The sequence below is a fragment of the Acinonyx jubatus genome, chromosome A2, assembly GCF_027475565.1.
Source record: "Acinonyx jubatus isolate Ajub_Pintada_27869175 chromosome A2, VMU_Ajub_asm_v1.0, whole genome shotgun sequence".
Classification (NCBI taxonomy): Eukaryota; Metazoa; Chordata; class Mammalia; order Carnivora; family Felidae; genus Acinonyx; species Acinonyx jubatus.
Genome location: NC_069383.1, coordinates 165324746 through 165339879, shown reverse-complemented (window position 1 = coordinate 165339879; position 15134 = coordinate 165324746). Strand labels below are relative to the sequence as shown.

The window sequence follows — 15134 nt, the reverse complement described above, 5'->3', positions numbered from 1 at the left end:
CTGCGCCCCACGCGGCACCCCACCCCACCCCTCCCCCTCAGTCCTTGAACCTGCGGACAGCCTGCATCTTGCGATAGTAGCCCTCGGCCTCCGCCTCCCCCGTGGCCTCCCGCTCCCCCAGCACCAGGCCGCCAGCTTTGCGCCTCAGCGTGGACTCCCGGCTGCCCGGGCCCAGGGCCCCGTCAGCCATGCCCGGTGGGGGCAGCCCCTCGCCCGTGGCCAGGTTGACCGTGGCCACGGCCCCGAACCGCGGCTCCTCTTGGTCCACGTCGCTGATGGACGAGCCGGGGGACACACCTGGCGGCTTGGGCCCACCGCGGAAGCCACGGGCCAGGTCCCCCAGCTCATAGCCACCCTCGCCCTCTGCTCCCTTGGCCGTGCCCCCCGCCGTCTTCCACTCCCAGGGCCCGTTACCCGAGGACAGGTGGACCACGGGGTGGTGGGGCGCGTGCGCGTCGATGGTGACGATGCTGGCCGAGTCGCGGTCCGAGGGCGATCTGTACTGCGAGGAGTCGGAGCTGGCGCTGGAGGACGAGGCGGTCTCCGCCCCCTTGGGGCCCGGCCCGCCCGGCGCCTTGGACATGGCGATCACCTGCAGCAGCCGCGGCGGGTTGGCCACGCGGGGCTGGGCCGAGGCCACGGCCACAGCGGCCCCGCTCTTCTCCGCCATCATGAGCCACTTGGCCCGCACGGCGGCGCTGCTCTTGGGAGACAGGCCGCCAGCCGCCTGTGCCCCCTCCTCGGGGATGTGTACCAGCGGCTGCGGCCCGGCCCGCGGCGGCAAGAGGACCCGAGGCCCAAGCCCCGGCCGGGCCTGCACCGTGGGGTAGAGTGAGGGCGGGGCCGGCCCCCCTTCCTCACCCTCTTCCTCCTCCTCCTCCTCCTCCTCTTCCTCCTCTTCCTCCTCCTCCTCTTCCTCCTCCGCCATGGGCTCCGCGGGCGCCCGCAGGTGCCCGGGGCTGGCCTCATCGGGCAGCCCTAGGCCACGGCCCTCCAGCGACTTCTGCTTCCACTCGCTGATGAGCTGCTTGGAGCGAGAAGCGTCGAGTGGCACGTGGATGGTCATGTGGCGGCGAGCAGGGTCGTCGAGCGAGGGCGTGCTGACGCGGGGCAGCGTGTGGCTGAAGGTGACCATGTTCTCCTTGCCCATGGGGCTGCGTGGGGCCAGCAGGTCCACGTCCACGCTGGCCCGCTTCAGGCTGCCCAGCGAGGCCTTCTCTCGGGCTACGGGCCGGGGCATGCCGTCCAGCCGCCCTGGCGGCCCCAGCTCGTCGGTGCTCACGGACTTGTTCTGCTGGTACACCGAGTCGTGGCCCCGCTGGGTCAGGGCCCGCAGCGCATCCTTGGCGGGGGCCAGCGCCATCGGCTTCTCTGCCGTCGGGGCCTGGAAGTTGCCGACCGCGTGGCAGGCCTGAGGGTGAGGCGAGGGCTGAAGACCAGGGTTCTCCCCGGGCAGCAGGCTTGCGAGGTGGTCCGAGCGGGAAGCCTGGCCTCCCCGTGCGGTCAGAGCGGGGAGTCCCGCTCCCTTCCCGCAGGGGCAGATTCCGGTCAGGCCGCTCCCGCTCTGCCCACTCGGCAGGTCTGAGCCCCTGAGATTCTGACTCCGGCGTTCCGAGGGAGGAGACTCATCAGAGTCCCCAGGGCAGGGCCAGGTCTCCCCCTTCGGAGCCCCCCACCCCCAACCTCGCCCGGGGCCGGCCTTCCCTGCGAGACCTCCTCACTGCACCCCACCCCCACCCCCGTCCAGCCTCCCCCTTCACACCTCTTCCCCCTATCGCCACCCCCTGCCCCCCCCCAGAACCTCCCCATGGGGGCAACCCCGCTCCCTCAGAGCTGCCCCCACCCCGGGGGCCTCCCCCGCCCCCTCACCAGGTAGGCCGCGATGCCAGCGCCGATGAGGAAGCCCGCGTACACGTCCACCGGGTGGCTGCGGTACTGCGTGATCTGGGTGAGGCCGCAGACACCCGCTGCGATGGCAAAGCCGAACACCAGGATGGGCTTGAGCAGCTTGGTGGTGTCCGAGATGACGGAGTTGAAGTACATCTGGGGGGGGGGGGGGGGGGCGGGTCAGAGCCGAGCGGCGGCTCCCCGCAGGCGGCGGGCTCGGGGCGGGCCAGGACTCACCGACACATAGACCGCAGCGAAGGCGGACAGCGTGGCGTGCTGCGACGGGAAGGTCTTCCTGCAAGAGGCCACAGGTGAGCCCCGCCGGCCCGGCCCGGCCCCACGCACCTCGGGACCCCGCCATCTGCCGGGGAGGGCGGGGGGGGGGGGGGGCAGCTCACCGCGCAGACAGGATGGCGTGCGCATCGCGGCCGGAGCAGATGTCCTGGGTGACGTAAGGGTTGGCCTCACACGACGTGCCCAGCAGCGTGTAGTTGGGCTTGCAGACCGTCAGGAAGAAGGGCGCGTGGTAGCCCGTGGCCAGCTGGATGACGTCGGTCACCAGGGCCGTGGCACACAGGCCGAACACGTGGACGCCTGCGGGGCGGCGGGGTCAGGGCCGGGAGCTGGTGGGGGCCCCGGGTCCCCCCCCCCCCCCCCGGCCACCACGTGCAGACCGCGGGCCTCTACTCACCCACAAAGCGCACGGTGCGCCGCAGGAAGGAGTTGAAGTTGCAGCCGCCAGCGTTGATGCTGCCCTCGGCGCCGCCCGGGCCCCCGCCGCGGCCCCACAGCCGGGACTGCACGCAGTACAGCATGCCCTCGCCGACCATGATCTGCCCGACAGGGAGGCAGGCGCTCAGCCCGGCGCCCCGCAGGGCGGTGCCCGCAGGCCGGCCCGCGCCGGGCGCCGGGGACTCACCGAGGCCGCAGGGGCAGCGAAGGCCAAGCTGAGGAGCATGAGCAGGGGGATGAGCTCCTCGTTGGTCTCCACGTAGGGCATGGAGAGCGTCCGGTCGTAGCACTGGAATCCCACCTTGGCCGGCTTGAAGAGGTCGGTCAGCTCCAGGAAGTACAGGGACACGACGGAGGACGCCACGATGGGGAGCTGCGGGGCACGGAGGCCGGCATCACCACAGCCCGGCTCACCACATGAGCTCGGTCCCGTCCGCCACCCACGCTGCCGTCCGTCCGTCCGTCCGCCGGGCCGTCCAGCCACCTGCCCGCCCCGCACACCGTCCGGGTACCCATCACAGCCTGCCTCCGGCTCACTGGGGCCACGAGCAGCTACTGGGCTCAGATCTGGGCGGAGCCGACTCCCAGTGACCTGCACCTTCCCTCCTCCGCTCCAAGGGTCTCAAACCCAAACACCCGCAGGGTCCAGGCTGGGGCAGGCGCCTGGGGGGGGGGGGGGGGCCTGGCTGCCTCAGGAGATGCCGGTCTCCATTTGATGGACGAGGAAACAGACGGGTGGGGCCCACAAGAGGCCTCCGCGTTAACTCCTGCCTTGGACGGCACCTCGGCCTCTGTCCAGCCCTGGCCGGGGGGTCCCCAGAGGGAAACTGCCGAAGCTGGGTCCGCGGGAGCTGGGCTCTAGTCCAGAGAGCACTTACTGAGTGCCTGCTGCATGCAGGAATGTGCCCCAAGGCAGCTGAGTGGAGGGGTTCACAGCCACCTGCCCAGGCTTGAATCCTGGCTCCACTGCTTCCCTGTGCCTCAGTTTCCCCAGCTGGTAACGGAATGACAGGGTCACCACCTTCCAGGTTCGATGTAGGACCGGGTGAGTAAGTACACGGACAGTACCAGCCTTTAGTCAACACTAGCTCGTGATTCCCTCCCCGTGGCCGTTAGCGCAACTGGGCCGCGGTGGGCAGGGCACTCCGGGCTGCGGGCAGGGGTTTGCGTGGGGCCCGGGCACATCAAATCAACTCCTTCGGCAAGAGGGTCCTTCAAACTGTGATTCTGACGATGCCCCCGTGGCACTCCGAGCTCCCAAGCGGCGTGGCCACGGCTGTGACGCCGGCCTGGCTCCCCAATTCGGCCCTCGGCCCCATCTCCTCCCCGCTGGGCCACGCCGGAGGCGGAACCAGCCCCAGGGGGGTCTCTGTGTGCCACCCCACTTGTCCTTGCATCTGGAGACAGACCCTCACCCAGGCACGGGAACACTGACAGCATATGAGGCCCAGAGGAAAACGATCCACGAGCGCGTCCTGCCCACGGACTTAACATGTGTGTGCGTGTGCGTAAACACGCTTAAGACTCACGATAAGGCAAAGGCGGATGAGAGCAGGCACACACACGGCTCTGCGTCCCACGGGCCGGCCAGGCTCCAAACACCGCTAACACAGCGCTGGCGCAGACGGTAAGGAAAACACCGTGGCCTCGAAGGTGGCGGGGGGGGGGGGGGGGAATTTGGGGCGCTTCCTGAGCCACCAAGCGTGCTCCCCAGGGATGTTATCTGCAGATAAGCTCACTCTTGGTTGGACGTGAGACAGACCAAAGGGCTTTCCTTACGGGGACGTGCGTGACACGAGCAAAGGCCAGGCAGCCCCTGAAGGCCCAGCTCCGTGGGGACGGTGACTCGGGGCTCGAGTACTACACGGCAGTGAAAAGGGACGGAGTCAGCCGTGAGCAAAGATTTCCACCAGAAAAAAGCCAAGAGCAGAAACCGGTCTTAAAAGGGGAGGGGATACAGATGCAACAGACTTGAGTGGGTGTGGGACACTTTTTGGAAGGACCCAGGTGACCGAGGGGGTTGAGGAGGACGCAGGGAGGGAGCTGCTTTTTTGCAAGGACGCTGACACCCTGAGAAGGTAGACGCTACTATAACGGGGACTTAAATACAAATCTGACAAACAGCTTTTCTGCCTGTGCGCAGGGACCCACTGGCCGGGGGTGAGCCACTGGCTTTGCGACTTGCGTGGGGGGCTGTCTGCTCGGGACTGGGGACCCCACTCCTCCACCCGCGCCCTGCCCGGACCGCTCAACAGACTGGGTTTTCCTGGCAGGTCAAGCGGGCAAGACTATGGCCACAGGAACGTGCTAGTAGGTGCTGAAGGAGCTGTCCCAGGATGGGTGAATGTCACCCTGTGCCATCATCAGCGCTTAGTATGTGCCGGGTGGCTGCGTTTATGACATTTCATTTTTCTGAACATTCACAGAGCCCTCACTGCGTGCCAGGCCTGTTCTGTGAGCGCGCTTATGGGAAGGGCACCGGCCCCTTAACAGGGGAGGGATTTGAACTTGCACCCTCAGGCTGCAAAGCCCACGTGCTGCATGAAGAGCCGGCATCCCCCCAGCCCCTTCATGGATGCCCCCCACCCCGGCGCCTTGCTCCAGCTCCTCCAGGTGAGCCACTGACCCCTACCTCGGTCTGGAGGTCCCACACCCCAGCATTTGCCCCGGCTGCTGCTTTGGGTGTGCCTCTGGAACTCCTACTCATCCTGCAAAACCCGAGTCCCCCCAGCCCCCCTCACCAGGCACCCTCGCTGCACCCACCCGTGTCCTTCAGGGTGGTGGTCCCCGATGGCGTGTGCCACAGAGGCCTCTGCCCCGCCCCCATCAGTGCGGACCCCCCACCCCACCCCCCCCTCACCTCCACGAAGTAGAAGCAGGGCAGAAGCGTCATGCTGTCCTTTGGGGTTTTATTCTTCTCCTTGGTCGCGATCATGGTGCCGCGGGCTCCACAGGCCGTGGTTGGAGGGGACAAAGACGCGCTGGAGGAGGGGAGGCGCAGTCTGAGCCCTGGGGGGACCCGGTGCCCAGCGCCTGCGGGGGAGGGGCGGGCAAAGATGCGCCGTACCGCCCAGGGAAACTGAGGCTGGGGGAGAGGGCTGTCCCCGCGGCCTCCCCTCCGCGCACTGCGGCCCTGCCCAACAGCCCAGCTGCCCGGCACCCCTACACCCCAGATCGGGGGTCGGGAGGGGCCCGGCAGAGGGCGGGGCCGGCCTGGTTTAGGAGGCCCCGGACGGGGGCCGTTCCCCGGCGTCTGGACGGTGGGGGGGCCCGCGGCGGGGGGCGGGGGAGGGAAGGGAGGGTCCCGGCGGCCGGAAGAGGGGTGCGGCCCCCGGCCTTCGGCCCGCAGGCCCCTCACCTGGCGCGCGGGCGCTCGGAGGGCGGAGCCGGCGGGCGCGCGGGGCGGGGGCTGCGGCGCGGCGAGCACAAAGCGCGGCCCCTCCCCCGCGGGGGCGGGGGGAGCGGCGAGCGGGAGCGCAGGGAGGGGAGGGGGCCCCGCCCGGCCCGAGACCCCGCGCCCGCCACGGCCTGCGTGCGGCGCGAGGGGCGGGGGCTCTTTGTCTCGGCGCGTCCGGGGCGCCGCGCGCGTTCCTCGCCGGGCCGGTCCCCCGGCGTGCGCTCGCCGCGCGCGGGGCTCCCGCTCCCTCGGCCCCGGGGAGTCGGGGGGTCTCGGGCGCCCGTAGGGGCGGGCTGGGACCGGAGTCTGCGCCGCCCCCCTCCCCTCCCGGCTCGACCTCGGGAGCCCCGTGGACGGCGGGGGCGGGGGCTGGGCGTCCGGACCCCTGGGGCCCCGGCTATCCTCGTGTCTCCCCGGGTCTCCCCCCGTGTCGTCCCCTTCCCGGGGCCCGCCGCTCCCCGGCGCGCGTTTCCATGGCGAGGGCGCCGAGCGCCGGCGCAGTCCGGAGACAAGAGAGCCCGGGGTGGGGGGTGGGGTGCTTTCCCTACCGTCCCCGCCCCCCTCCCCTCCGCCCTCGGCCCCCTCACCCTCGGCCCGGGCGCCCCCGCCGGGTCCGCTCTGCGGGCCTCCAGGCCCCTCGCCAGGCTCCCAGGGCGCGCGGCGGGATGCCCCGGGGCGCGGGGGTGGCGGGTACGGCCGGCCGCGCATCGACGACGCCGTAGACAGGTGTTTCCTCCGTAACACACACAACCACGTAGGCTAGGGACTGGCTGAGCCTTGGTGTTATGAATGGGGAAACTGAGGCCCTGGGAACTTCGTTCACCGTCCAAGGTCGCCAGCCCCAAACGACAGGATTGTATTTGGCTGGTGTATTCACCATCTCCTGAGCACCCACTGTGTACTTGACCCTGAACAGTCAGCGGGGAGCCACTGGGAAGCGGGGCAGACCCTGTCAATCCTGAAGTAAGCGTCTCATTAGAGTAGGGGTGAGGCTGCATTAATTGAGCACCTACAGTTTGTCGCCTTGACCCTTCTTGTTTTGCAAGCGACAGTTCCAGGGCGCCAGGCTGGCTCAGAAGAGCATGTATCCCACTTGACGCGGGGGGGGGGGGGGGGTCGTGAGTTCGTGCCCCTCGTGCCCCATGTTGGGTGTAGAGATTACTTACAATACGTACATTGAGAAAGAAAGAGCTCCATGGGTTTTGAAAGACGATTCTATGTGTGGTGAAGAGTGGGACCCAGAAGGTTCGGACCCCACTGGGGCCTCCGCTTCCTCTGACCTGAGCCCGCTGGCTGTTCCCCCTTCCCAGGACCTCGAGGTGGGCCTCAGTTTGCTCTCCAGGGGCGGGGCCAGGGCAGCGGTTGGGAGTCCTGGTGTTGACGGTTGTCCACAAACAGCAAGAGAAGGAGAAAATGGGGCAATCGCTCCTGGGTGCTTTCTGGGGGCAGAAGCGGGAAGCGTTGTCTCGGGGGACCCTCCTGATGTCTCGGGGGTCTGGGAGAGGGTGTCAGGGAATCTAAGGATCAGGGGTGGGGGGTCCTTGTCCCATCGGAGCCCCCGGTGGTGATGGGGCAAGGCTCGGCTGTGGTGGCACACTGCCCAGCTGCAGAGTCTGGACTTGAGTCTGGGACACGAGGGAGCCATGGGAGAGTTTAGAGGGAGAAAGAGGGGCTGAGCGCACCAGATGCTGCTCAGAAACTTGCCCACGTTAAGCTCTTGGGCGGCGGGGGGCTGCCTGTTCATGTCCCTGTTGCATAGATGAGGCAGCAGGTCTGCTGAGAGGGAACACTGAGGTCACCCAAGGGAAGGGATGGTGTGGTCTCCGGAGCCAGTCCTGTCTCCCGCTGTGCTCTGGCCACCCAGGTGGGCAGGCGGGAGCGGGGGAGCGGGAAGCAGGCCTGAGGGACGTGCAGGGGACACTTAGGCAGCTGCGCCGTGTCGCTTGGTGAGGACCAAGGCGGGGCCTAAGCCCCCAGGACCCCAACATCCTACCCTGACTCCCAAGCCCCAAACCACCCCACATCTGCCTTTGGGAGCAAAACCAGCCTGGAAGAGCCTTCCACAGCCCCAGACACAAAGTGGCAACACCGAGGCGCGGGTGGCCACCACCCTTGTCAAACTCCGAGTCTCACCTTGGAAACAAATGCCACTTTTAAAAAGTTGGGCTGGCATTTGATTAACAAAGTTAGCTGCCTTACACTGTAGCATGCAACGGTATTGTTAGCATCTTCACGGAGATGTGCAACCACCACCCTTGTCTCATTCCAGAACATTCCATCACACCAGAAAGTAACCCCGGCCTCATCAGCCATCACCCCCGCCCCCCAGCCCCCGCAAGCCCCCTCCCCGTCCGTGGATGGGCCTATTCTGGACGTTCACACACGTGGACTCACACCCCGCGTGGCCTCTCGTGTCTGGTTCCCTCCCTGAGCGTCACGTGTTCAGGGTCCGTCCGCGGGGCAGCAGGTGTGGGCGCCTCGCTCCTGCTCGCGGCCGAGGGATGTGCGCGTGTGCGGGGGACACGGTCGTCCGTGGACGTGCGCCTGCGTGGTGGACGCACCTGAGGGGCGTGCGCGTGCGCGGTGGACCCGGTCTTCTGTGGACGTGCGCGCGTACGCAGAAGACGTGTGCTGGGTATACGTTCACACGTCGATGGACGTTTGCGTCTCGGTTGCTGTGCATCAGGCTGCTGTGAACGTCGTGCGTGCTTATCGGGGGCCCCCCGTTGCCCCCCCCACCCGGCTCTTTCGGACACGCGCCTAGAAATGGTTGCTGCGTGGAACTTTCTGAGGAACCACCACCAGACTGTTGTCCGCAGCGGCTGCCCCATCTCAGTGGTCCCGATTTGCCCACATCCTGGATGACACTTGGTATTTTCTGTCCTTCAGTCGAGCTGTCCTGGTGGGTATGCAGTGGTGTCTCATTGTGGCTTTGGTTTGCGTTTCCCTAATGACTGATAACTTTGTGCGTCTTTTCATGGCTTCTTGGCCTTTGGTTACTTTCTAGGGGAAGTATCTGTTCAGCTTCTTTGCCTGTTTCCAAACTGGGCTGTTTTTCTGTTGACTCGTAAGACTTCTGTGTGCATTCTGCAACCCAGCCTCGTCCTTCCCTGTCCGTGGTCCCTCTCTCTTGCCCCCGTCCGGGGTGTCACAGCTCGGAAGGCCCTGCTCCAAAGATGGGACGGCGAGGCCACTTCTCCAGCACCACCCAGCTCGGCGGCCCCACGGCCACTCCCACACACTTGACAGATGCCCGGACTGCGGGCAGGTGAGCGACCCACCCAAGTTCTCACAGGTTAAAAAGTGAAAAGCTGGTCACGAAAAGCTGATCACACAGCGTGTGATCCCCCGTGTGTGAAACATCCGGAAGGGGCTCATCCACAGACGGGAAGAGGCTCGTGGGGCTGGGGGCTGGGGAGTGATCACTAGTGGTCGGCAGGGGTGGGGGGTGTTCTTTTTGGGATGATGGGTTGTTTCACCCTTAATCGTGGGGGGCGGGGGTGCACGCCTCTGTGAAGACCCTAAAAGCCGTTGAAGTGTGTGCTTTAAATGGGGGAGCTGAATGACGTATGAATGAGATCCCAGTGGGACTCTTGGGAAAGCAGAAGTATTGAAACATACTCCCCGAAGCCAGCAGGACCCAGTCCCCGGTCTGCTGCCTGCACAGGCCCAGCGGGCCCGTTGGGTTCTCCAGCACTCAGGCTGGGGAAACTGAGGCCCAAGCCCGCGTCGCGAGTGGCGTTCGCCATTTTGTTACCATGCTGGGTGTCTGCTTCAGGCGTGCCACGCGCTGGGTCTCAGCAACGGTTAGTTAACATCACCCTCACCCAAACCTGGAGCTGTGGCTCGCTTTACGGAGGGGGAAACTGAGGCACAGAACGGGGCCGTTGCCAGAGTCCAGGCAGGCCCTGGGAGCGGTTGGTGGTGGAGGCCTTGGGCAACTTCCTGTTTCCTGCTGGGAGGGGCTGGCCCCCTGCAGGGGGGGGGGGGTGCCTGGGTCCCGCTGCCCTCCCCAGCCACCCCCAGCCCACCCTGTGCTGCCTGCGACCTGGAGGGCAAGCGGGTGTCCCCCTGGGGCCGGTTTTCCTGCCTGCCCTGCAAGCCCCTTCCCAGGGTGGGGGCTGAGGTCGAGGCCCCCAGCCTGGTGTCTCCACTTTGCCCCGAAGCCTTCAGGTCCTGGCCCTGCTGCTGGGGGGGCCACGAGGTGTGGCGGTGGTCCCCAGGCAGAGGTGGGAAGGGCAGTGAAGAGGGGAGGCAGGGCAGGGCGGGGGAGGGGGGTGGAGGGGGGAGAGGGGTCAGTGGGGGGGGGGCCAGGGACCCATGCTGGGGGCGCCATGGGGAGGTGCAGGGGGAGGGGGGATCAGTGCCTGGGGGAGGGGCCTGGGGGACAGGGCTAAGAGGGACAGGCGCCCCTGTGTGGGGCCCACGGTCCGGGGCCTGGTCACACGGCCCAGTTATCCAGCCCTTCTGCCGGCAGACACGTTTCCAGACGTTTTGACACGACGAGCTGTCTTGTGCGTGTTTCTCTGCAGAAGCCTCTCCGGGGCGGTCACAGCAGCCGGGCCAACCTGCCCTCCCCTCCCGCAGAACTGAGCATTGCCCATGTCCCCACATCTTTCCTGACACTGGCATTTTCTGCCACTTGTTATGCAGGAAGGGTATTCCACTTTTATCTGTGTTTCCCGGGCAAGCCCGGTGCCTTCCGTGCCTTGGTTTACCCTCAGGACCACCCTCGTGGATCCGTCAGCGCCCCACGGGTGGACTTGCTCCCAGCGTGTGCATCCCGCTTGCCGCCCGAAGCCCTAGGTCTGTGGCAGAACTAACCCCTTTCCCTTGAGATTCGCAGACGACCGGCCTCGAGGACTGAAGGCCGGGCTTGCCCAGAAGATAAGACCTGATGGCCCTTGGAGACACCCGTCTCACTCAGATGCCAGCAAGCCTGTTCAGGGTCTGCTGACCCCGCGGGGCACCGGCTCCCCTCGCTCGCAGCGCCCCCTTCGCCCAGATGGGGAAGTGGTCTCTGGGACGTCCGTCCACCCTCTTCCCGGGTCACCCGCTTCCTGGAGAAAGCACCCTGCTTTCTCCCACCATCACAGACCCACTGGGTTTGGAACCGACTGACTCTTCGTTTTCTGTGGCAGAGGGACCGAGGTGCAGAGCTGAAGTGACTTGGCCAGGATCTCGCGGCAGGTTACTACTACTGCGAGCGGGGATGTGAACCCGAATCACTGTACAGACCAAAACGTGTGCTGTGGGGCCGCACTGGCCCCGGCTGGGCCCCTTCGGGCCCTGGTCCGCAGCTCCACTCTCCTGACTTCGCGTCCAGTCGGCCTCACGAAGGCCCCCGCAGACCGCCTGGGGGGAAGCCGGCAGCAGGGCGGGGTACATCCAGGATGAGGCCCCAGGACCGAGTGCGGAACTGGAATTGGATGTCTCAAATATTTGAGCATCTTAACAGTGTGGGAAACAGCATTTATTAAACACCACGGGCCAAGCCCCATGGGTGGGGCTGGAGATGAGACGATGAGGGACAAGACAGAGAAGGACCTGCCCTGTGGTGCTCCCAGACCCTGTGGGCTGGGGGGCCAGACGTGTGTGAAGATAGGGGTGTGCCAGGGGTTGTGGGTTTGTGCCCACCTGGGTGCCAAACAAAAAGTAATAAAAAAACATAGAGATGTGCACAGGACGTCGTGATTCTCTTTGGGGGCATGCCTCCTGACCCGGCCCACGAGCATCAGGAAATTCCTGGAGGCATCTGGGACCCGAACGTCAAGTAGGAGGAGTTCATTAGGAAAAGAGTGGGGAGAAGCAGGCGGAGCTGGAACAGCATGTGCAAAGGCCCTGGGGTTGGAACAAGATTGGTGGGTTGCAGGAGAAAGGCTCAGGTTGTCAGAGCAGCTGCCAGGTGGGTAGTTCTGAGGTGGAGCCAGGGGGCTGGCCTGAGTCTCCTGCTACCCGTCCAGGGAGATGGGGCGTGGGGATCTTGTCTGGAACGGCCTGGCACATGGCACGGCCTCTTTCTCCCTGGGGCCTCGTGGCAGGAGCCCTGATGTCTTCGATGGAGTGGTCTCTTCCCAGGCTAGATTCTGTTCTCAGCCCCCATCACAGCCGACAAGCCTGGGGGTGCTGTGACCGCCTCTGGGGCCCAGCTGACCATCACTGGCCCCACCTCCCACACTGTGCCTATATCCTTGGCCCTTCGTGTGCCCAGCACACCACTGGGCCTCCCTGCCCTTGACCCCGTGGCTGTGACCCTAATAAGTGATTCCCGAGGCGCCTGGGGGCTCGGTCAGTTAAGCGTCGCGGCTCAGGTCAGGATCTCACAGTCTGTGGGTTTGAGCCCCGCGTCGGGGTCTGTGCCGACAGCTCGGAGCCTGGAGCCTGCTTCCGACTCTGTGTCCCTCTCTCTGTCCCTCCCCTGCTCATGCTCTCTCTCGCTCTCTCTCAAAAAATAACTAATGAACATTAAGAAGCGATGCCCATCCTCTTCTCGACACCGATTTCTGCTTTGCTGGGCAGGCGGGGCTGGCAGCAGGAGTTCATGGGTGCTAACTGGCAGTGCGGTCTCCACCCCGAGGGGCCTGTGTTCACTGAATTCTCTCGCAGTCCTGAGAGGCGGGGGCTGTTCTCTCCAGCAGACGGAGGGAGGGGCCACCACGGCTCAGAGAGGTTGGGTAACTCGCCTGCAGACACACAGCCAGTGTGAGCTTTGATCCCAAGTCAGATTCCCCTGGACCATCTCTCGTTTGTGCGCAGAATATATTGTACAGCAAGGTCAAAAGACACACGAGAAACTGGTGATAGACTCTTTGCCACTTGAGTCACAGAAGGCTAATGTGCGCCACGTAGAAAGACCTAAAGTATAAATATTACTCATATTAAAATAATATACTAATGTGAAAATAATTATATACTATGTATTATAGTTTCTTAAGCTAAATAAAATTCTACTGAAATAGATCATACATATTTATTATAAATCGCTATATGTCTACATGTATACTTCATAACCTATAATAAAATATGACAGTGAAGCTCATATATAAAGAGTGCCTAAAGCCAATAACAACAGCCCGATCGTACAGGTAGAGGCTGTAAGCAGACCGTTCAGAGCAGAGAAACACAAAAGTCTCTTGACGATGTGGGGACACCCTCACCCTCACTGGTTTGCACGAGAGACTGAGCAACCTCCCCGGAGACCCTGTCTTTTGACGAGGACAACACAGACACAAAGCTGCTGAGAACAGTGCGGGCGTCCCCCTCGGTGGGCGACGAGGCATCTTCCCGCTGCAAACAATCCATTTTCCCAGCAGGAGGCCACCAGGGGAGTCACAGCCGTGTGGAAGGTACAGAGTCCTCGGGTCACTGCCCTGAGGGGTCTTCATGGGACAGCGGAGAGCAGTGTGTGTGGCGGGGGCGCACCCGTCGCCGGCTGCTCGAAGCACCAACCAGGAAGCCCGCGAACATGCGGGGTGAGGTGGGCAGAGGGGCGCGGATTGCACAGTGACCCCCATCTTTCCAGCAGGGACTGTTTACACATTTTTTAGACCGTTGAACCTTACAAGGGTGGAAGTAAAATTTAAAAATGAAGAGTAAAGAGCAGCAACGCACCGGCGTGCACCCGGCAGGGCCAGGATTTGGGTGATGCTGTGTCCAGACAACTGTCAGCGCTGCCGACCTGAGGTCACCAGAGATCACCTGGGGTCCGAGGCAAACACGGGCCTCAAACCCCGGGGCTCTGCCCTCTCCCAGCAGCTGCGTGGGGACTCCGTGCTTATTCTCCCACTTGATCGTGAGGAGAGGGGCCCGCGGGGGCCAGCCCTCTGCCCGGAGCGGTCTCCCGGCCCCCAGCCCTGACCCCGGGTGTGCCAATGCCGCCCAGCACCCCCAGAAGCCCCCAGTGCTCACCCAGACTGGCCACCAAGGTTAGTCGAGTTGCCATTAACCCACTTGGCAGATGGAGAGGCTGAGGCCCAGAGAGGAATGTCAGGGTGCATGAACCTAGATTGGTTCAGGGGCCCCGCCTGGACCCAAAAGAGGTCATTCGCTGCCCGCTCATTGTTCAGAAGGGGAACTGAGGCTGAGGGGGTGGGGCCCCACACGGACACACTCAGGAGGGAAGACAGAGGGACACAGAGACACTACAGGCTGAGCCTCCCGCACTTTCCCTGGACGCCGGGGCTTTCTCTCGGGTCCCGCCGGCCCCCACCGGCCACCCGGCCCAGCCCTCGGCCGTTGCCTGTTGCGTCACCCACAGCTGGAGCCGGAGGGGCCGAGGCCGCAGCTTCCAGGCCCCACTTCCCCTCCGCCCGCCCAGCCCAGCCCAACCCCTTGGAGGAGCCCCCAGGGCTCCACACCGCCTCACACCACGCCTCCGCCTCCAGGCAGCCCCTGGCCCTGCGGTCGCCTGCCTGCCCCCCCAGGTCTCCGTGTGCTGCACACCCAGAGCAGAGCACTTGCAGGGGGTCATGAGGGCCAGGGCCCGCCCGCTTTCCGGCAGGTCTCTTTTTTTTTTCTTTTCTTGTTTTATTTAATTGCACTTCACGTTCCGTAGAGCTGATCCATTTAACGATTCCGTGGCATATGGTACATTCACAAAGTTGTGCAACCACCACCTCTGATTCCAGAACATTCCACCACCCCCGCCAAAAGGAAGCCCCATCTCCACCAGCAGCCCCCTCCGCCAGCCCCATCAGCCATCACCTCCCCCAGCAAACCCCCCGCAGCCCCCTGCCCCCGCGAGCCCCCTTCCCGTCCGTGGGTGAGCCCGTTCTGGACGTTTCGCGCACGCGGACTCACACCCCGCGGGGCCTCTCGTGTCGGGTTCCCTACCTGAGCGTCGTCGCGTGTCCGGGGTCCGTCCGCGGGGCGGCGGGGGTGGGCGCCTCGCTCCTGCTCGCAGCCGAGGGACGTGCGCGTGTTTGGGGACGCGGTCATCAGTGCGCGTGCGCGTGCACGGTGGATGCACCTGAGGGACGTGCGCGTGCGCGGCGGACACGTTGTGTTTGTCCCTCATCCCTGTTACACTCCTGTTTGTATTGGGTAATTGAAGCCCTGTGGGGGAGGGCTGTTCTCATCGTTCCCACTTAGCAGGTGGGGAAACTGAGGCTCAAGAGGC

At 64.9% G+C, this 15134-nt stretch overlaps 1 protein-coding gene across 1 annotated transcript; it reads right to left on the bottom strand.

The window, feature by feature from the left end:
- Positions 1–26: 26 nt before the first annotated feature.
- On the bottom strand, positions 27–6622 carry PLPPR3 (phospholipid phosphatase related 3). The gene is made up of 8 exons (XM_027049402.2): positions 6604–6622; positions 5480–5600; positions 2807–2992; positions 2579–2720; positions 2286–2481; positions 2125–2182; positions 1870–2043; positions 27–1411 (listed from the first exon to the last, which is right to left on the bottom strand). The coding sequence occupies exons 2-8, from the start codon at positions 5552–5554 to the stop codon at positions 38–40; spliced, it is 2205 nt and encodes a 734-aa protein (XP_026905203.1). The 5' UTR covers positions 5555–5600; positions 6604–6622; the 3' UTR covers positions 27–37.
- Between the last annotated feature and the right edge of the window lie 8512 nt (positions 6623–15134).

What these genes read in the sequence shown, in the direction of transcription:
- PLPPR3 (XM_027049402.2), bottom strand. Translation starts at nt 5,554, where the DNA reads ATGATCGCGACCAAGGAGAAGAATAAAACCCCAAAGGACAGCATGACG. An exon ending in TCGCTGCCCCTGCGGCCTCG is followed by an intron (nt 2,721 to 2,806) that starts GTGAGTCCCCGG and finishes CCTGTCGGGCAG; the next exon opens with ATCATGGTCGGCGAGGGCAT. An exon ending in GCGCACCGTGCGCTTTGTGG is followed by an intron (nt 2,482 to 2,578) that starts GTGAGTAGAGGC and finishes GCCGCCCCGCAG; the next exon opens with GCGTCCACGTGTTCGGCCTG.